General features: G+C 35.9%; 1 protein-coding gene across 4 annotated transcripts in view; it reads right to left on the bottom strand.

The window, feature by feature from the left end:
- The window catches only part of kst (spectrin beta chain, non-erythrocytic 5 kst), a 153996-nt gene that overhangs the window by 995 nt on the left and 137816 nt on the right, over positions 1-15185 (bottom strand). For 2 of the 4 annotated variants that reach the window (XM_089245872.1, XM_089245880.1), the window contains exons 74-77: positions 12104-13268; positions 11629-11733; positions 7916-8062; positions 4729-4787 (exon numbers count right to left, since the gene is read on the bottom strand). In XM_089245872.1, coding sequence (XP_089101998.1) covers positions 4729-4787; positions 7916-8062; positions 11629-11733; positions 12104-13268 — 1476 coding nt within the window. The remainder of the gene's footprint in view (positions 1-4728; positions 4788-7915; positions 8063-11628; positions 11734-12103; positions 13269-15185) is intronic. The other 2 variants (XM_089245887.1, XM_089245895.1) reach the window with 2 other exon arrangements.

Here is a 15185-nt window from a genome sequence, read left to right as displayed (position 1 = left end):
GTAAAATAGAGACACTTTAAAATTTATTACAAATTTAAATCAATATTTTGTAAGAAAACAGTTCCTAAGACCACATTTCCAGATCGCTTACATAATCTATGACACAGTTCCAGATAATTTAAATGAAAAGCTCGCATCTCTTAATTGGGTTGTGGCACATTTACAGATACAGGGCTCCCACTCAAAAAATTAGAAAAAGTAGGATGGGGGGGATTGGTACCTTCCTAAGACATAATCATAGCCTTATGGAAAAAACCTTAAAAATCTATTTTTTTTTTTTAATTTAAATTTTTTTTCATAGCACTATTTCAGTACCCTATAAGACTGACTCGAGCCAAAGCAAAATGACTTATTAAGAAAAGCAATTTTGGGCCAGAACAGTGTACTAGCAACCACAGATAATAAATGCACTATATATATATTGCATTCTTTTTCTTCGAGGTGTTTTCCAAAGTCCATTCTGTCAACTTATCTTTCGCAATGCACAGCAAATTATGAAGAAATTAAAGTTTTTTAAGAATGACAGTACTTCCAGAGGACTTTCTTTAGCACAGTGTAAAATTTGCAAATTGCAAGGTCCAATGTAAATAAGTCAAGGTGAAACTGATGGTTTTACTGCGCTGTCCATCTTTTTTTTAAAGGAACTTGTTTACATTTTACTGTTTAATGCCAGAGTCATCGTTTTTTAATAAATGAAACGCTTTCATTTCTAGCTCTTTGCAGAGCTTTGTAAACATTGTTTATGTCTCTGCATGGTCCTAAAAATACAGAAGACAATTGAATGCTATTGGGTAGCATCAGAGTCACAAAGCCCAATGTATGCAACTGCTTTGTTATGCAAACTGTTGTTTCATCTATACACAAAATGTGCACCATAATTTTGAAGGATTAGTTACTATATAATGAATAGTATAAGTAGACCAAATGAAGCAGTAAATACAAAATCTCATTTTTTTAATACCCAGTTAATGTTTTGAGTAGTCATTGAAAGCTTCTGACACAAAATGAATTTTGAACCCCAAACTGAGCAAAAGAAAAATTAATAAACCACATGGCCCACATACACTCCCTCATCTAATCTGAAAAACGTAACAACTTTGGCTTAGGCAGAATCATTAATTAAAATCTACTAAATTTGTATTATTTGACAATATTTCGATGATTTCCTTACAAAAAAAAAAAGTTAAGCAAATTTTTTTAACATTATTGACAAAATTTGGTAAAAAAATAGGACAAAATCTAAAACGTAAAACATTTTACCAAAAAGGAGGACAAGTGGGAGCACCATGCAGATTATTTTATTTAAGTGACCAGTAACACAGCTTCACATCACTTTAATGGCAAGTGGCACACTTACAGATCATCCAAGTGACCTGCGGTACAGTTCCACATTATGAGTGGCCCGTGGCACATTTATATATCATTTAAGTGACCAGCAGCACAATTTTACATCACTTAAGTGGGTCATGGCACATTCACGTGCTATTAAAGCGGTTACTTGACATGTTCTCAGGCTTTGACTACCAGGCGGCGTTGAGTAGTTATCGGCATTTATTTAAATTTTGGATTTCTATTCCTAAACTGTAGGCCTACTTTAATGGCCATTTTGAACTTGTCAAACTAGGATAGTAAGTTCGGTGTGTTATTTGTAAGATATGTGATACAAAATATATAGTTTTGTGTTTAATATCACTGTTTCTTTGTATCATATTGCTCCAACGACACTGGTACAATTTTTTTCTGTAGATGATCGGTTTATTCGAAAAATCAATTATCCGAACACCCCCCCCCCAATCCCCAACTGTTTTGGGTAATCGATGCTCTACTGTATTGTATAACACACTCAGAGTTTTTGAGATAATTGAATGGTGGTTCTATTGTAACTCTTTGTAACCTCTTTTGTAATCAAATTAAACGTTGTTTGGAAAACTGATTTGTGCCGTCTCATTTGGCAAGTACTCTTGTTTCCAACATCCTACTTTTTTTTCAACAAGGTTTTACTGAAAAAAAAGAAGCCATTACTGCCTGTCTTCCCATTGCACATTTGGAATGTCTCGTCTTCCCCTAAGAAACGTTTATAGCTTGCCTCATAGTTTAAAAATCCCTGCATTAAATAGTCATAAAATTTTTATTTCAACTCCTCATAGGCACACAACTGCTATCTTTTATTTCTTTCTTTTTAAACTGGTTGTACAGTATACGTCACTGAATGTGATTACATTGAGACTCTGAGTTTTTGATTCTTTGAGTTTAAGTTTTTTTCCCATTTGCATTATGTGACCCAGGGCCATAATTAGGTTTTTGCTGCTTAGAGCAAACACAATTTTAATGCCTCCACAAGTTCAAAATTTGATAATTTTAAAACAGTGTTTTTTGTTTCCACCTAAATCTGCTGCCCAGAGCAGTTGCCCCACCCTATCCCCCTCTAGTTTCAGCCCTAATGTGACCATACATCTCGTTTGATCGAACGGGACGTATGGTAATCAAGTATTGGTAAAACACAGCACACAACCTTTTTTCTTTCCTCATATAATTGGTTGCAAAATGTTCAGAATTGTTTTCCATTTTTTTTAGTCCACTTTGAGCCTGCATCTTTGTTGTTCAGCCATTGTGAGGCGTTAGAACGGAACTGTCTGATGTAATTATGAATTACAATATTTCTTTAAATGTACAATAAGTTTCATAAATACCTTGAGAGTCTCTAGAAAAAATAAATTTGAATTTGGTTAAATGAGGGAAACTGACAACTGCAAACTGACAATTGTCTTCACAATAGGAAGGCCATTGCAAAAGCAGCTTCACACGATACTCTTTACGACCTAAAGTCGTATTAAGTGTGGAAATGTTTGTCAACAAGAAAGGGGGGCAGAGAAAACCTTCTAGCCTCCTCATAGTCATGCAGCAAGGTAACTATAACTTACAAGAAAAAATAAGTTTAGTTAAGTCTTAGCTTAAGAATGCGAAAAAAACCTTTTGACAGAAAAAAATTTGATAACATTATCCAAAGTTCTGATAACTTTAAACTAATTTTTCTGATGTTATGATATTGGTCCATTCCATTCTTTGCAAAAGTGATAACAATACCCAAATAATAATATTATCCATGATTATAATAAGCAGCACTGACTGTATAGCTTACTTGTACAAATAAATATAAATACAAAGACTTCACAACAGTAAAAATGCGCGAGGTGGATATTTTGCTGTTACCCTTACACATTACACATGCAAAAAAATTTCATCATGAAGCTTGGCGATGTAGTTTGGATGGGGATACCTCTGTACTACTAGAGGTAGTAGTAGTAGTAGGGTACAGAGTAGTACTCTGTATATTACAAACCTGCAAACATGATTTCACGTAAATCAAGACTCCACCCCTTTTTCCTATCAGATATATATATTTTTTTTTGAAAGGTACCATATCCTGAGATATGTAAGAAAGATTCATTCCAATCGTTTGTCCAAGATTCTGTAATGGCTACAAGGTCTAGGCCCTCCACAGTTATCATAGTTTCAACTTAATAGATTTCTGTAACATATTATACAAATCAATACAATTACAGAAAGAAATCAACAAAAGAAGGCAAGTAAATGAAAAAAAACCATGAAGTTCCTAACGTTTTTCAGCACGAAACAATGGGTGTCGTCTTTGGAGGATTAATATAACCACTATCATGCTGACCGGGGATTCCACTTGGGTTAGTTGCCAAATCTTCACTCCTGGTTGCTCATCCCGACCACGATATTTGACTTGAACACACACATACATGTCACCCTTGGGACCAAGCCCCTCTATAGTGGCAATGATTGCAGACAGAAGAGGGTGAGCTTAATTTTTTCCCTCGTGACTATTTAAAAAATTCAAATGAATTTTTTCAACTTGACCATATCAGGCATTTACCCAACTCTGAAAAACATTTGAAATGACCTTATGTTTAAGTTGGGGACTGCTTACAGTGAATATTCCCCACGAAATCAATGAAAGAATGAAAGTTCTTTGATTTTTTGGAACATGATGCTATCACTGCTTCATCATCATTGACACACCTATTCCACTTGCTTTGTAAAAACTTATCCATGAAAAATGTGAAGAAGAAACTTGATAAACTATTAAACTTCTGCTCATTCGTTTTTTTGTTTTTCGATTCAGCAATTAAAACATTGAGAAAGATAAAAACCAATGACTATTAGTCTAATTCGTATTTTGAGTTATAGTTGCCGGTTTTCATCTTTCTCACTATACTAAAAAAGTGTTTCTTTTGTAATTAAAATGTTTTTTCAGTATAAAGTCCCACCTGGGGATTCAACTTGTGGATGAGCGGACAGCCAAACAAATAAAACCTTTACAGGGACTATCAACCACAAAATTGCTTCACTTCATTTTTCAATTCAGGGAAATTCTCCAATCAAAAACAAATACTTTTGAAGAAAAAAAAAGACTCTTGCAGTTTTTCGCAATTCACCATAATTCTGTATATTATGGTAGAAATCCATAGGAAGCTATGGGCATTCCATAGTAGTTGGTAAGTATGCAGACATATTTTTCTGCTGGTACTTACTCCAATCAGTGAAAGGTTATATTTGTCTTATGAAAACATCACCCATTGTTTGTGTCAAAACGTGTTAAGAATTTCATGGCTTTTCCTTTATTTGTCATTTTTGTTGGATTCTTTCTGTGATTTTATCAGGCAAAGGAAGGATTATTTAATCTTCCAAATCAATACAAACCTCTCTATATTGCACCAACCCATGATCTTTATTTCTGCTATTCGATCGACCATAAGCAGCTGTATGAAAAAAAATAAATAACGATGAATTACCACAGAAAAATAGTAAATATGAAAAACACAGCTACCATTGCTACAAGATGTTTTTCAAAAACACAGAAAATATGAAAATAAAATCCAAATGATTGAAAAAAAACCACTACAAATTTGATCATTATGATTCGCTCAAAATACTATGTGTTCCATTCTTAAAGGATTAAAAATTACACAAGACAAAATTGGTCTTAGATGGAAAAGACTAAAAATGTTGGCTATCACGACAGATGCCAGCAAAAGATTTGAAGACGTAACAAGCGATTAGTTAGTGGCGGTGTCATCTTCGCTTATGAAATTGTCTGATTGGCTTATAAATTGGTGATGTAATGAAACATGTTGATATGAGAAATTGATTATATAGAAGAGGAATCAATGATAACGATACTAAATTGAAAAAATTTTTCTTGACAAAAATTTTTTTATTTTTCTTGACTTGACAAAAGTCATAGTTTACAGTGTCCCAAACCTTTTTTGTTCCATCGCCCCCTTCTTCAGAAATTTTTTCCTTTCAACCCCCCTCACAACGCAAGCTAACCCATAGGATCCTATGTTACACATGTAGATTCTACCTCCATTTTAACTATTCCATTGCCTCCCCCAGGGGGTGTTAATGCCTACATTGGGAAACACTTTGGTCTACAGGAAACTTTCCACAGTATTTTTATCCACCTACATCAATGCTTGTTTCATGCTTTTTCTAATTTCAAATTAGCTCAAGGCTACAGGTTACAGAGGACACTTCTCATGAAAAAAGTTGTACTATTGGCATAGGCTAAAGGATCAAGGTGGACAATCATCCCTCCTCACTTATACACCTCTGCCCCTCCTCCCACCTCAGTTCAAGAGCCTGTACCCACTTATGCTAAGGGGCAGTGCTGTAACTACGTAGGAGCAACTCCAAAGCAAGGTAATTAGATGTATAAATATATTTGGCTCTCACATGCTAATTTGATAGAGCTCTCTCTCTCCCCCCCCCCCCCAGGGAATCTAAAACATTTTTGAAAACTACAACTTCTGCTTACCAAATACTAAGAGAAAATGTCTTAAAATCTTTCGCTGGTTTTAGATTGTTTTTTCCACATGTGTTAAATTTTACAAAGAAAATTTACCTGTGAAAAGTCTAAAAAAAATTTGAATGAGAAATTTGGTAGCTACAAGCAAACTCTCGTAGAAAGCATGAAATATGTAAAAGCCTGTGTGCATAAGAGTACTTTGGTCTGCCAGACGATAATAAATATACAGTTGAACCCACTTATGATGAAGTGGGAGAAAATAGCGAAACTATTCGTTACATGCACACTGTTATATACTAACCGGCTTAAAAATGATACATTTCAGCAAAATTAAACACTTTACATGCCCAATAAGCATTTCTCAGTAGCCTGAGCATTCTTAAATGAATAGATTAAAATAATATATTTAAAAAAATAAGGATTAAAAATTTAATTAAAATCACACAATTTTTGAAGTCATGAGTAGTGTTTTGCACGTGGACATTCTCAAAATTAATTTGCACATGATGCAACCACCACAAACAACATCTTAATCTAGCTTGAGAATGGCGAATGTGCACTAAAGGTGATTTGGAGGTTAGATTCTTGGGAATAACTAACATCAATCATTTATTTTTAATGAGATTTTCTGCAAACAAAATAGGATTTATAACAGCGAAAAGTAGAAAAAAAAAGAAGCACAATAGAATTTTATGGTACTGAAAACAGCCTTACTAGAATGTCTTCCAAGAAAAGAAAAACATTATCAGTTGTAGAAAGTAAATTTACAGATAAATTTAAATAAGTTTACAAAACCCGTGACAATTCCATGTTTGAAAATCAGTCGAAAATTTATTATAGGGATACTTTGCTGAAATCAGTGTTCGTTATAAGCAATACCAAATTCATGAGACATGGTAAAACTTTGTTATATGTGAAAATTTGTTATATTTATGTTTGTTATATAAACAGGTCTGACTGTATATACTCTTGATTTTCTTCTTTTCCACCCACACACAAACCAGCTGTAACATAGGCGGAGATAAGACTTGGAAGTCTGGAGGAAGGACACGGTCATTATTGCTGGGTGGGCACGATGATGTCAATTCATGTATACACATATACATTAGATCAGTTGACTCCACCTTTGATGCTGGGGGGGGGGGGCAATGATTCCCCAGCATCACATTGCTTCAGACTTCTACCAGATCCCAGAGGCATTGCATGAATCCCTTTCATGTACTAACAAAAAATGGACCTTCAGGAGTACAAGTTTCATCGCTGGTCTCAGAGAAATCTTTGTAACCAACCACTTCTGCTCACATTATATTTGAGCCAGCAAATCACTCACGGACAATCACTCATGTGTATGTGGATATACCTAAATTCAATCAAATACTGAACCAAAAAAGGTTTTAAAAATGCTTGTACTACCCATGATCTCATTAACAAGATCACACGATTTCTTAAACAAGTTTGACTGCTCCATTGCAAATTTTTTTTAAATTTTAATGAATGAGACCATTACCCCTACATAGTCTTCCATCGCTGTTTGAAATAATGAAATGTGTGTGTTTACAATATTTCAAAAACTGAAAACACTGGTTATATATAGAATATTATTACTACAGGTGATCTTTTTCCTGTCCCCTGTTACTGTTATCATAACTCACGGTGAAACAAATCCCAGGTGACAGGTCTTCATGGTAACTAAAAATTAGTATTAGAGCCTAAAATTTTTTATGTGTGATTACTAGATTGGAATATGAGGACAATAAAAGATTTTTTTGAATTTATATGAGTATATCAATACCACTATGTCTCCTGGAAAAGTAAAAAAATATTATTTCTGATCAGTTTTTCGTGAAAAAAAAATTTTTTAGGGCCTAAAAAAATAGCACTGGCACCTAAATCTTTCAGCATCACACATATTTCTATGTTTGTCTGAATGAATGATTTTCCAAATTAGAAACCTGAATGCAAAGCCACGTTTTCTATTTAAAAATTTTAAATTTTCTTGAATTCCAGAAACTTTTTTTCCCTAACCAGATGAGGATCACACTCCGAGCCTCTTTCGCTCTTGCTTTCATTACTACTTACCACGTTTATCATGTTCACCATCAGACAGAGGCTGCCATTCATCGTCGGAATCATCTTGAGACATGTGGCTTCGCCTGGAACTTATTGGTGGTGGAGGTTTTTGAGGAAGGGGAGGGGGTGCAACATTCATAGAGGATTCAAAGCCAGCTGAGGGATGCACAAACACACAGAGAACAAAAAAAAAAGCATTTCTTAAAATAAAATGAAAACAAGCAAAATAAATTTCACAACACTAAAAACATAATTGACAAAAAAAAAGAAGGAAAAACAATATAATCACGAAAAAGCATGAACATTCTGAGCTATTTACACCCTTTAATCTACCCGATACAAATACGGTTAGCAAAGAAAGCTTACTAATGAAAACTTAATCCATACATATACACTTGATTTTCTGTATATCTGTTCTCTACACAAATCTACAATTTTAGTCTGATCGTCATCCAACTTTTGATATATATGAAACAGGACACGGATTGAATGATAGGCTACTTTAAAAGTTTGCCAAAGCAGAGCGAATGCCCAAAATGGGCGAAAAACTATTGGACAACAATGGTTTCTCAGCAGGCCCATAACTAGGCTGGGGCAACTGCTACACTGCCTCCAGATTGATGGAACCCCACAAAATATAATGTAAACTTATTTTGGATAATAATCCTTCAAGGGATATTCCAAGGAAAATTCTGCTCCAGGGCCCACAGAAGACATGCTATGGTCCTGTTTCTCGGTCTCAACAATGACTTTTAGAAAATGTTTACTTTGATTACTGTTAATCCCATTGGGTTTCAGACATTTACATGCATTTATAATAGCTTATAACATCTTTAATGCTCCCAGTATATAGAAAAAACCCACGTGGCACCGGGTATTATAGCTAGTTAAAATACTTTCATGGTTTATAAGTAAAATCACCACAGTAATCGAATATTTGAATTACGAGCAGGAGAAAGCTAGCTTTAAGTGTCACTAGTGGCAAAAGCAAAATCGAGATATTTTATTACTAAAGATGCTGCATGGAATTGCGCTATTCTTCCTTAAAAAATCATTTTGTCACATCAAGGTCATTTCACGCACAGGAAAGCTAATTAGACCTTGATGTACACGATACAGCCGATTGAACAGCTAATCTTTGTTTATTTTGTCTGCATTTCATGATAACTGTCAGTCACACTCAAATTAGCCACAAGTGAAAAATTGTGTGGCACACCAGAAGACTGTTATAAGTTGAAGAGAGGGAGAAAGACACTATCTGGTATGGTTGTTCTTAACCCTCATTTGCGTCAGTGAGTGGATATGCAAAAACTCAATTTGAATATCAATCGGGGGGGGGGGGGGTGTGACCCAGTGAAAAGGTTAAAAGTCACAGAAATGTATATATAATGATGTTATCTTTAGAATGAATGTTAGTCTTGCATCTTTATTAGTGCTTTCAAGCATCAAATACGCTGCTTGGCCAAAAAAAAGAGGTTGCATACTCTGTTACAGGTGGTACTAGTTTTTTTCACTAACCCATATTGCGATGGTTCTCAAACTTCTTCCACTTCCAACTCCCTTCATCTTGTCATAATTTATCCACGATTCCTCAGAATAGTCTAAAAAAGAATCATTTCAAAGCACTGAACGGGCAGAAATCCATACACCAACCGCTCAAGATGCCACTGACAGAGGTTGATGATACCTTAGGAGCCATGATGAATACTTTGAGAACCATTGCCATACAGACTTGAACAATTAGTTCGTAGAATAAAAATTTATAAAAAGGTATGGTTTTGTAAATTAGAGATTCATAAAATGGAGCGTTGGCTATAGTTGCATTTACACCTCTTTGACACAAATTATAGTTCTCTAAATGTGAAATAGGACTTGACTATGTTATGTCAGATGATCCTATTATTTTCTTTTAGGCAAAGGGATCGCATATCAAGATTTTCTTGTCAGCTACTGAGCTTTCACGTTTGGCTTCTATAAAAGAATAGAATCATCTGACATGAAATGAGTGATGTAGCTAAGTTTCTTTTGCTCAGGAGGAGGGGGTATGCAGCACACAATCGTTGTGGCACTATTTTCATGAGACACTGCAATATCTCAACAATTATTTCTAGCCTCATTTGCATCATTGTTTTGCTAAGATCCTTGGTGAATTGATAAAGAAATTAATGTCTTCCCTGGTTCGTCTCTAATAAGGTTGAAAGACCCTTGAGATTGGACCTAATTCCGACACAACTAAAATGTCTGAATGATGCTTATAATTTTTTTAAACATATTTTCTACAATTTGGAAACAATACACAGTCGACCCCTGTTATAGCACATCCCTCCCTCAGGATGTTGTACCAGAAATTTTCAGTGAATAAATCTTCCATACAGATACAATTCCAAACCCATTAAAGTGCCAGAATTTTGTGAAATAAATAGTGGTGTTAGATCTCAGCATTATAATCCTGGAAAATATCTCTGCCTTCATACAAGAAAATTTTCATCGATGGATAAATATTATTATTAAGTACTCAGAGAGAGAGAGTCAACTCACTCACTATTGGCTCACTATTTAGTAATGCTGGACCCTAACAAAAACTCAGGTCACAATGCTTCCCATGAAGCTTGCACAGTAAGTACAATACCATGACTTTTTTTTGGCCACTCAGTGTATATGAATATAGCGGAAACAAGCAGGACTACACAATTACACAACAATACATGATTTATTGCACACATAACACAAAGACGTAGGATGATTAATCAATAATTTTGATGCCAGAATTTGCCCTTTTGGTAAGACTAAGCGAAAAAAAAAAAACTGAATAAATTTCCAAAAACAGTCAGACCTCTGTATAACGTCACTGGTGGGCAGGGTCATAACTGCTATTTTTTGTGAGGGAGGACAAATGATTTTGCCCCCCCCCCTTCTTCCATAGTATAATTCAATAATTTTATACTACTACATTCAAAAAGTTCCGAGACTTATTTTATTATGGAAGAATGAATACAGATAGAACCTGTTTATTTTGGGTTTACTTTGAAGTAACTACCCTGTGTAATTATGTATTTTTGCCATTTTTCATACAAAGATGTAAATGCGGTGTGCAAGTTTTTTTTTGTCAAATCCTCCAGTGCCTCCATCATTGCTTGCTGCACTTTTTCGGAGCATGAGAATCATTACAATTCTTAATCCAAGGAAAAAGACAAATAGGGTAAGATAAGGGGAATAAGCTGGTTGTAGAAGTATAAAAAAAAGTATAGAAAAAAAAACCTTGCACACTGCATTTGCATCTTTGTATGAAAAATGGCAAAAATACATAATTGCACAGGATAGTTACTTCAAAGTAAACCCAAAATAAGCAGGTTCTATCTGTATTCATTCTTCCATAATAAAAAAAGTCTTAGAACTTTTTGAACGTAGTAGTATAACAATGTTTTTTTTGTCCTTCCCCTCATTTGGGGCCCCTTAAAGTTTGCTGGACAGGGCAGTTTGCCCTATCCATCTAGTTCTGGTTCTGCTCATGTGGGAATCAAATAAGAAAAAAGTTCATAAGCCTTAATAACAAGTAAACCACTTTGCTAATTATGCTGGAAAAAACATGAAAAACTGGGGATGACGTTGAAAGTGATTGACTTTATATCGAGGTCTTACTGTAGTAAATGTTTGAAATCAAAACTATTATAGGAAACCCATAACCACCACCTATCAATTTGTTTTTCAAATCAACTGCTCACCACTAGGTTGGAAACTATTCCGGCTTTCCATGGAGTTACTGAAAGAATGTCTAACTCCAAGCTTGTGACTGGAAGATGATAAACCATTCTGACTCGGGTGTGTGCCTAGAATTGATACAAGCAAACATACATCTAAAGATTTCTGATTTTCGCCACCGTTGATGGAAGAACAAAATACATAAAAGCAAGCTTAGGAAAATAGACAAACAAAAAAGGCTAAAAAAATATTTGAAATTATATAAAGAAAGCATAATAGGAAGAATTTGATCGCAACAAGATCAGGAAGCTACAAGCTGATAAGCATTTTATTTCCTCTTCCCCCAATATATATACTGTGTATTTCCTTTATAAAATATGATTGCAACAAGATCAGGAAGCTACAAGTTGATAAGCATTTTATTTCCTCTTTCCCCAATATATATACTGTGTATTTCCTTTATAAAATATGAAAGCGAAAATAAAGACAACTTTGTACCTGGAGGCAAACTGTTCCTTGGTGCAACAGGAGGGACAGGCGGAGAAACTGCAGAAATCTGTTGCTGACTTTGAAACATTTCTATGCGACTTTTCACAGAGATACCAGTATCCTGAGAACTGTGCAAGATTTCCGAACTTGGCCTAGGAGGAGGGGGCGCACTTCGAGGTGGGACCGGAGGTTTGGACTTTTCACTGGCGTAGAGAGCTTGCTCATATGGTGGCGGCTGCATCCGACCTTTCTGCATAGTTTCCGATGGTGGAGGTGGAATGGCTCTCTGCTGCTGCTCTGGTGTAGAGCTACCACTAGAAGTCCCGGATCCAGTTTCCCTACCAGTTGCATCACCTACGGGAGATCCAGCCACACTGCTTTCACTGCCAGCTTTCTGGCTGTCAGAGTTATTGCCCTTATGAGTATCATAACTCATTAGCTGCATACTAGGAGGAAGAGCTGCGTGGAATGCAATTTTATTCATCCAGTCTTGCATTGATTTTTCATCATGGGCCATGAAAAGGAATTCTGCTCCATCTATTAGCTGCAGGCGAAACACATGCTTCTTCTTGGTGTAATCGGAAGCTTTTAGGCACTTTGCCTGCAAAAGACTGACTGGTGGAGCTAGAGCATTGTTTTCAATGAATGCCTCTTTATCCTTAAAGAAACAAAGAAGTTGTCCACAAACTACTGTAAAATATGTTTTCCAAGATCTTATCGTTGCTCTTTTGCCACCACTTTGAAGCTCTTGCTTCCTTTCAAGGAAACCTTCTATTTCAACAGGAGGTAAATCAGCGGGTGTTCTTTGTCGACGGAAGCTGTGTGTTCGCCGTCTAGTTGTGAAGCTTGGAGTCCTCTTTGGCTTTTTCTGCCTTTCATCCAATCTCATGCTCTCAGAGCGCTTAACAAACCCAGGAGATGACTCATGTTTCCACGGGAGAAGACTATCTATTCTCATACTTTCACCTCGCTTAACAAGTTTATCGTCATCTGTTGCTTTTGAACTGGTTGAATGAAAAAGACCTTGTCGAAGCTTCATTAGTTTTTTATTTTTTACTTGATCAGTTGGAGAAGTATCAGCCATTGGACCATCATGTTCGCTCGGCCATTCTTCACCAGGTTTCTTCAAAACAACTTCTTGAGTGCGTCTCCTTTCATCCTCTCTTCGTCTCTCCTGCAAAGAGAATGTTGTACATGTTTTTTAGAGAGAAGAAAAAAATTCAATAAAAATATGAATAATCTGTAAATTTCATTGAACAAGGAATTAAATGAAAGCTATTCCACACAAGAAATAAATCCATATTAAAAAATAACAATTACGTCACCTGATATTTGAATCAAAAAACAATAAATGTGGTTAAAAAAATAATAAAATGCTTTCTATATATATATATAAGCTCTGAATACTACAAAGTGATCCAAAAGTCATGCAACCTGTTGAAAAATATATTTTTTTCCTCAAACTCTACTGATTGTAAATGCAATGTTTTTTAGAGATGACAGCACTATACTGCTCGACATGGAAAGTCATTTTATTTTTTACATGTACACACACTCTCTGTGGCTCTTTGTTGTACAGTACGATCAAGATGGTTTTTTTGCCAGAAGCAAAGAATTTGTATGATTGAACAATATTTTTTAACACATTAGTTTGAAGTCGTTATTGAGGAGTTCAAAAACGAATTCTCAAATGTTTTTGTGCCCAATAAAAGCCTTCTCACACAGGGATATTGAAGTCTGGCAACTGATAGGATTTAAAAATTTCAATAGACTCGCATCGAGGGCATCTGGGTTTGAGCCCCACTGTCGCTACAGTGGCGGCTGGCTGAAGGGGGTTTCTGTGGTTCCCAATTTTGAGGCACAAATGCGACCCAATCTCATTAAAAAGTCTCCCCACAGAGAGCAACAGGCCTACAAACAGTACAAATATTCAATCATTACACTTCACTTCTGAAATTTAGATGGCAGCACTGAAAAGTCAGACACAACACTGGATACACACTTAGACTGTTAGGTACATACACTTCCACTTCCAGCACAGCTCACTAAGTAGTAAATTGCCCATGGCAATATGCCAGACTTGTGCTCTGTTTGAAATAAAGAAACTGATAGGAGACTCAGTATCTAGCGGATAGACACATACATTTCTATAGAGCTCCTTACATGTGGATATTGGAGACGAAATATGCTATTCAACAGAGTCACTTGGTGACTTGCGCGCTAGTCAAACTGCAACATTTGTTGCGCAACTGCAACCATTGTCGAGATTGTACAAAAGGTGCCCAACACTGAATTTTTTTTAACAAGATCAGCAGTTATATTATATATAACTATTTTCTACAGAAATGCTCTCTGATACAACCCTAACCCCAAATCCCTCTCGAATTAAATGTCTGTGTAATATAAATATAGGTGAAAATATACACTGATGTAAGAAATTAAGAGAATTTGCAGACTTGGTCGATTATCTCTAGAACTACTGTACCGATTTTAATGAAATTTGATATGTACATACATTGATACAATACAAAACAAATAACCATTCAATAATTGCAATACACACGCATGATCGTGCGTAACACTTGTTGGAGTCGGACGGTATGAAACAGCAGTTGCAGAATAAACAAAAAAATGGGTTAATAGGGGGTATGGTCCCCTCTTACAGATATACAGGTCTCGCAGCGTGATTTCATACTTGAAATAAGGCAGTTTATCATTTCCTGTAGCAATTGGTCCCACTCATTCAGCAACACTGTTTTCATTCCCTGGATGGTTCCCGGAGGGGGGTTGCGAGTTGCAATTGCCCTCCCCAGAGCGTCCCAGACATTAGGTTAAGGTCTGGAGATCTGGCTGACCAATCCATCCGGTGAATATCCTCACTCTCTAGAAAATCGTCGAGCAGAAGAGCTCTATGTGGTCTCGCGTTATCGTCCATTAAAATGAACTCAGGGCCAACTGCACCCCTGAAAAGGTGAACATAGGACTCCAAGACCTCATCCCTATACTTCACACCAGTCACAGTGCCTTTTTCAAAGACATGGAGAGATGTGCGGGCCATCCAACATGATGCCTGCCCAGACCATTAAACCTC

The sequence above is a fragment of the Pholcus phalangioides genome, unplaced genomic scaffold (assembly GCF_987345545.1).
Source record: "Pholcus phalangioides strain wild (caught in Gottingen) unplaced genomic scaffold, Ppha-v1.0 ptg000003l_1, whole genome shotgun sequence".
In the NCBI taxonomy this organism is placed as follows: domain Eukaryota; kingdom Metazoa; phylum Arthropoda; class Arachnida; order Araneae; family Pholcidae; genus Pholcus; species Pholcus phalangioides.
This window is presented reverse-complemented; position numbering and strand designations above follow the sequence as displayed.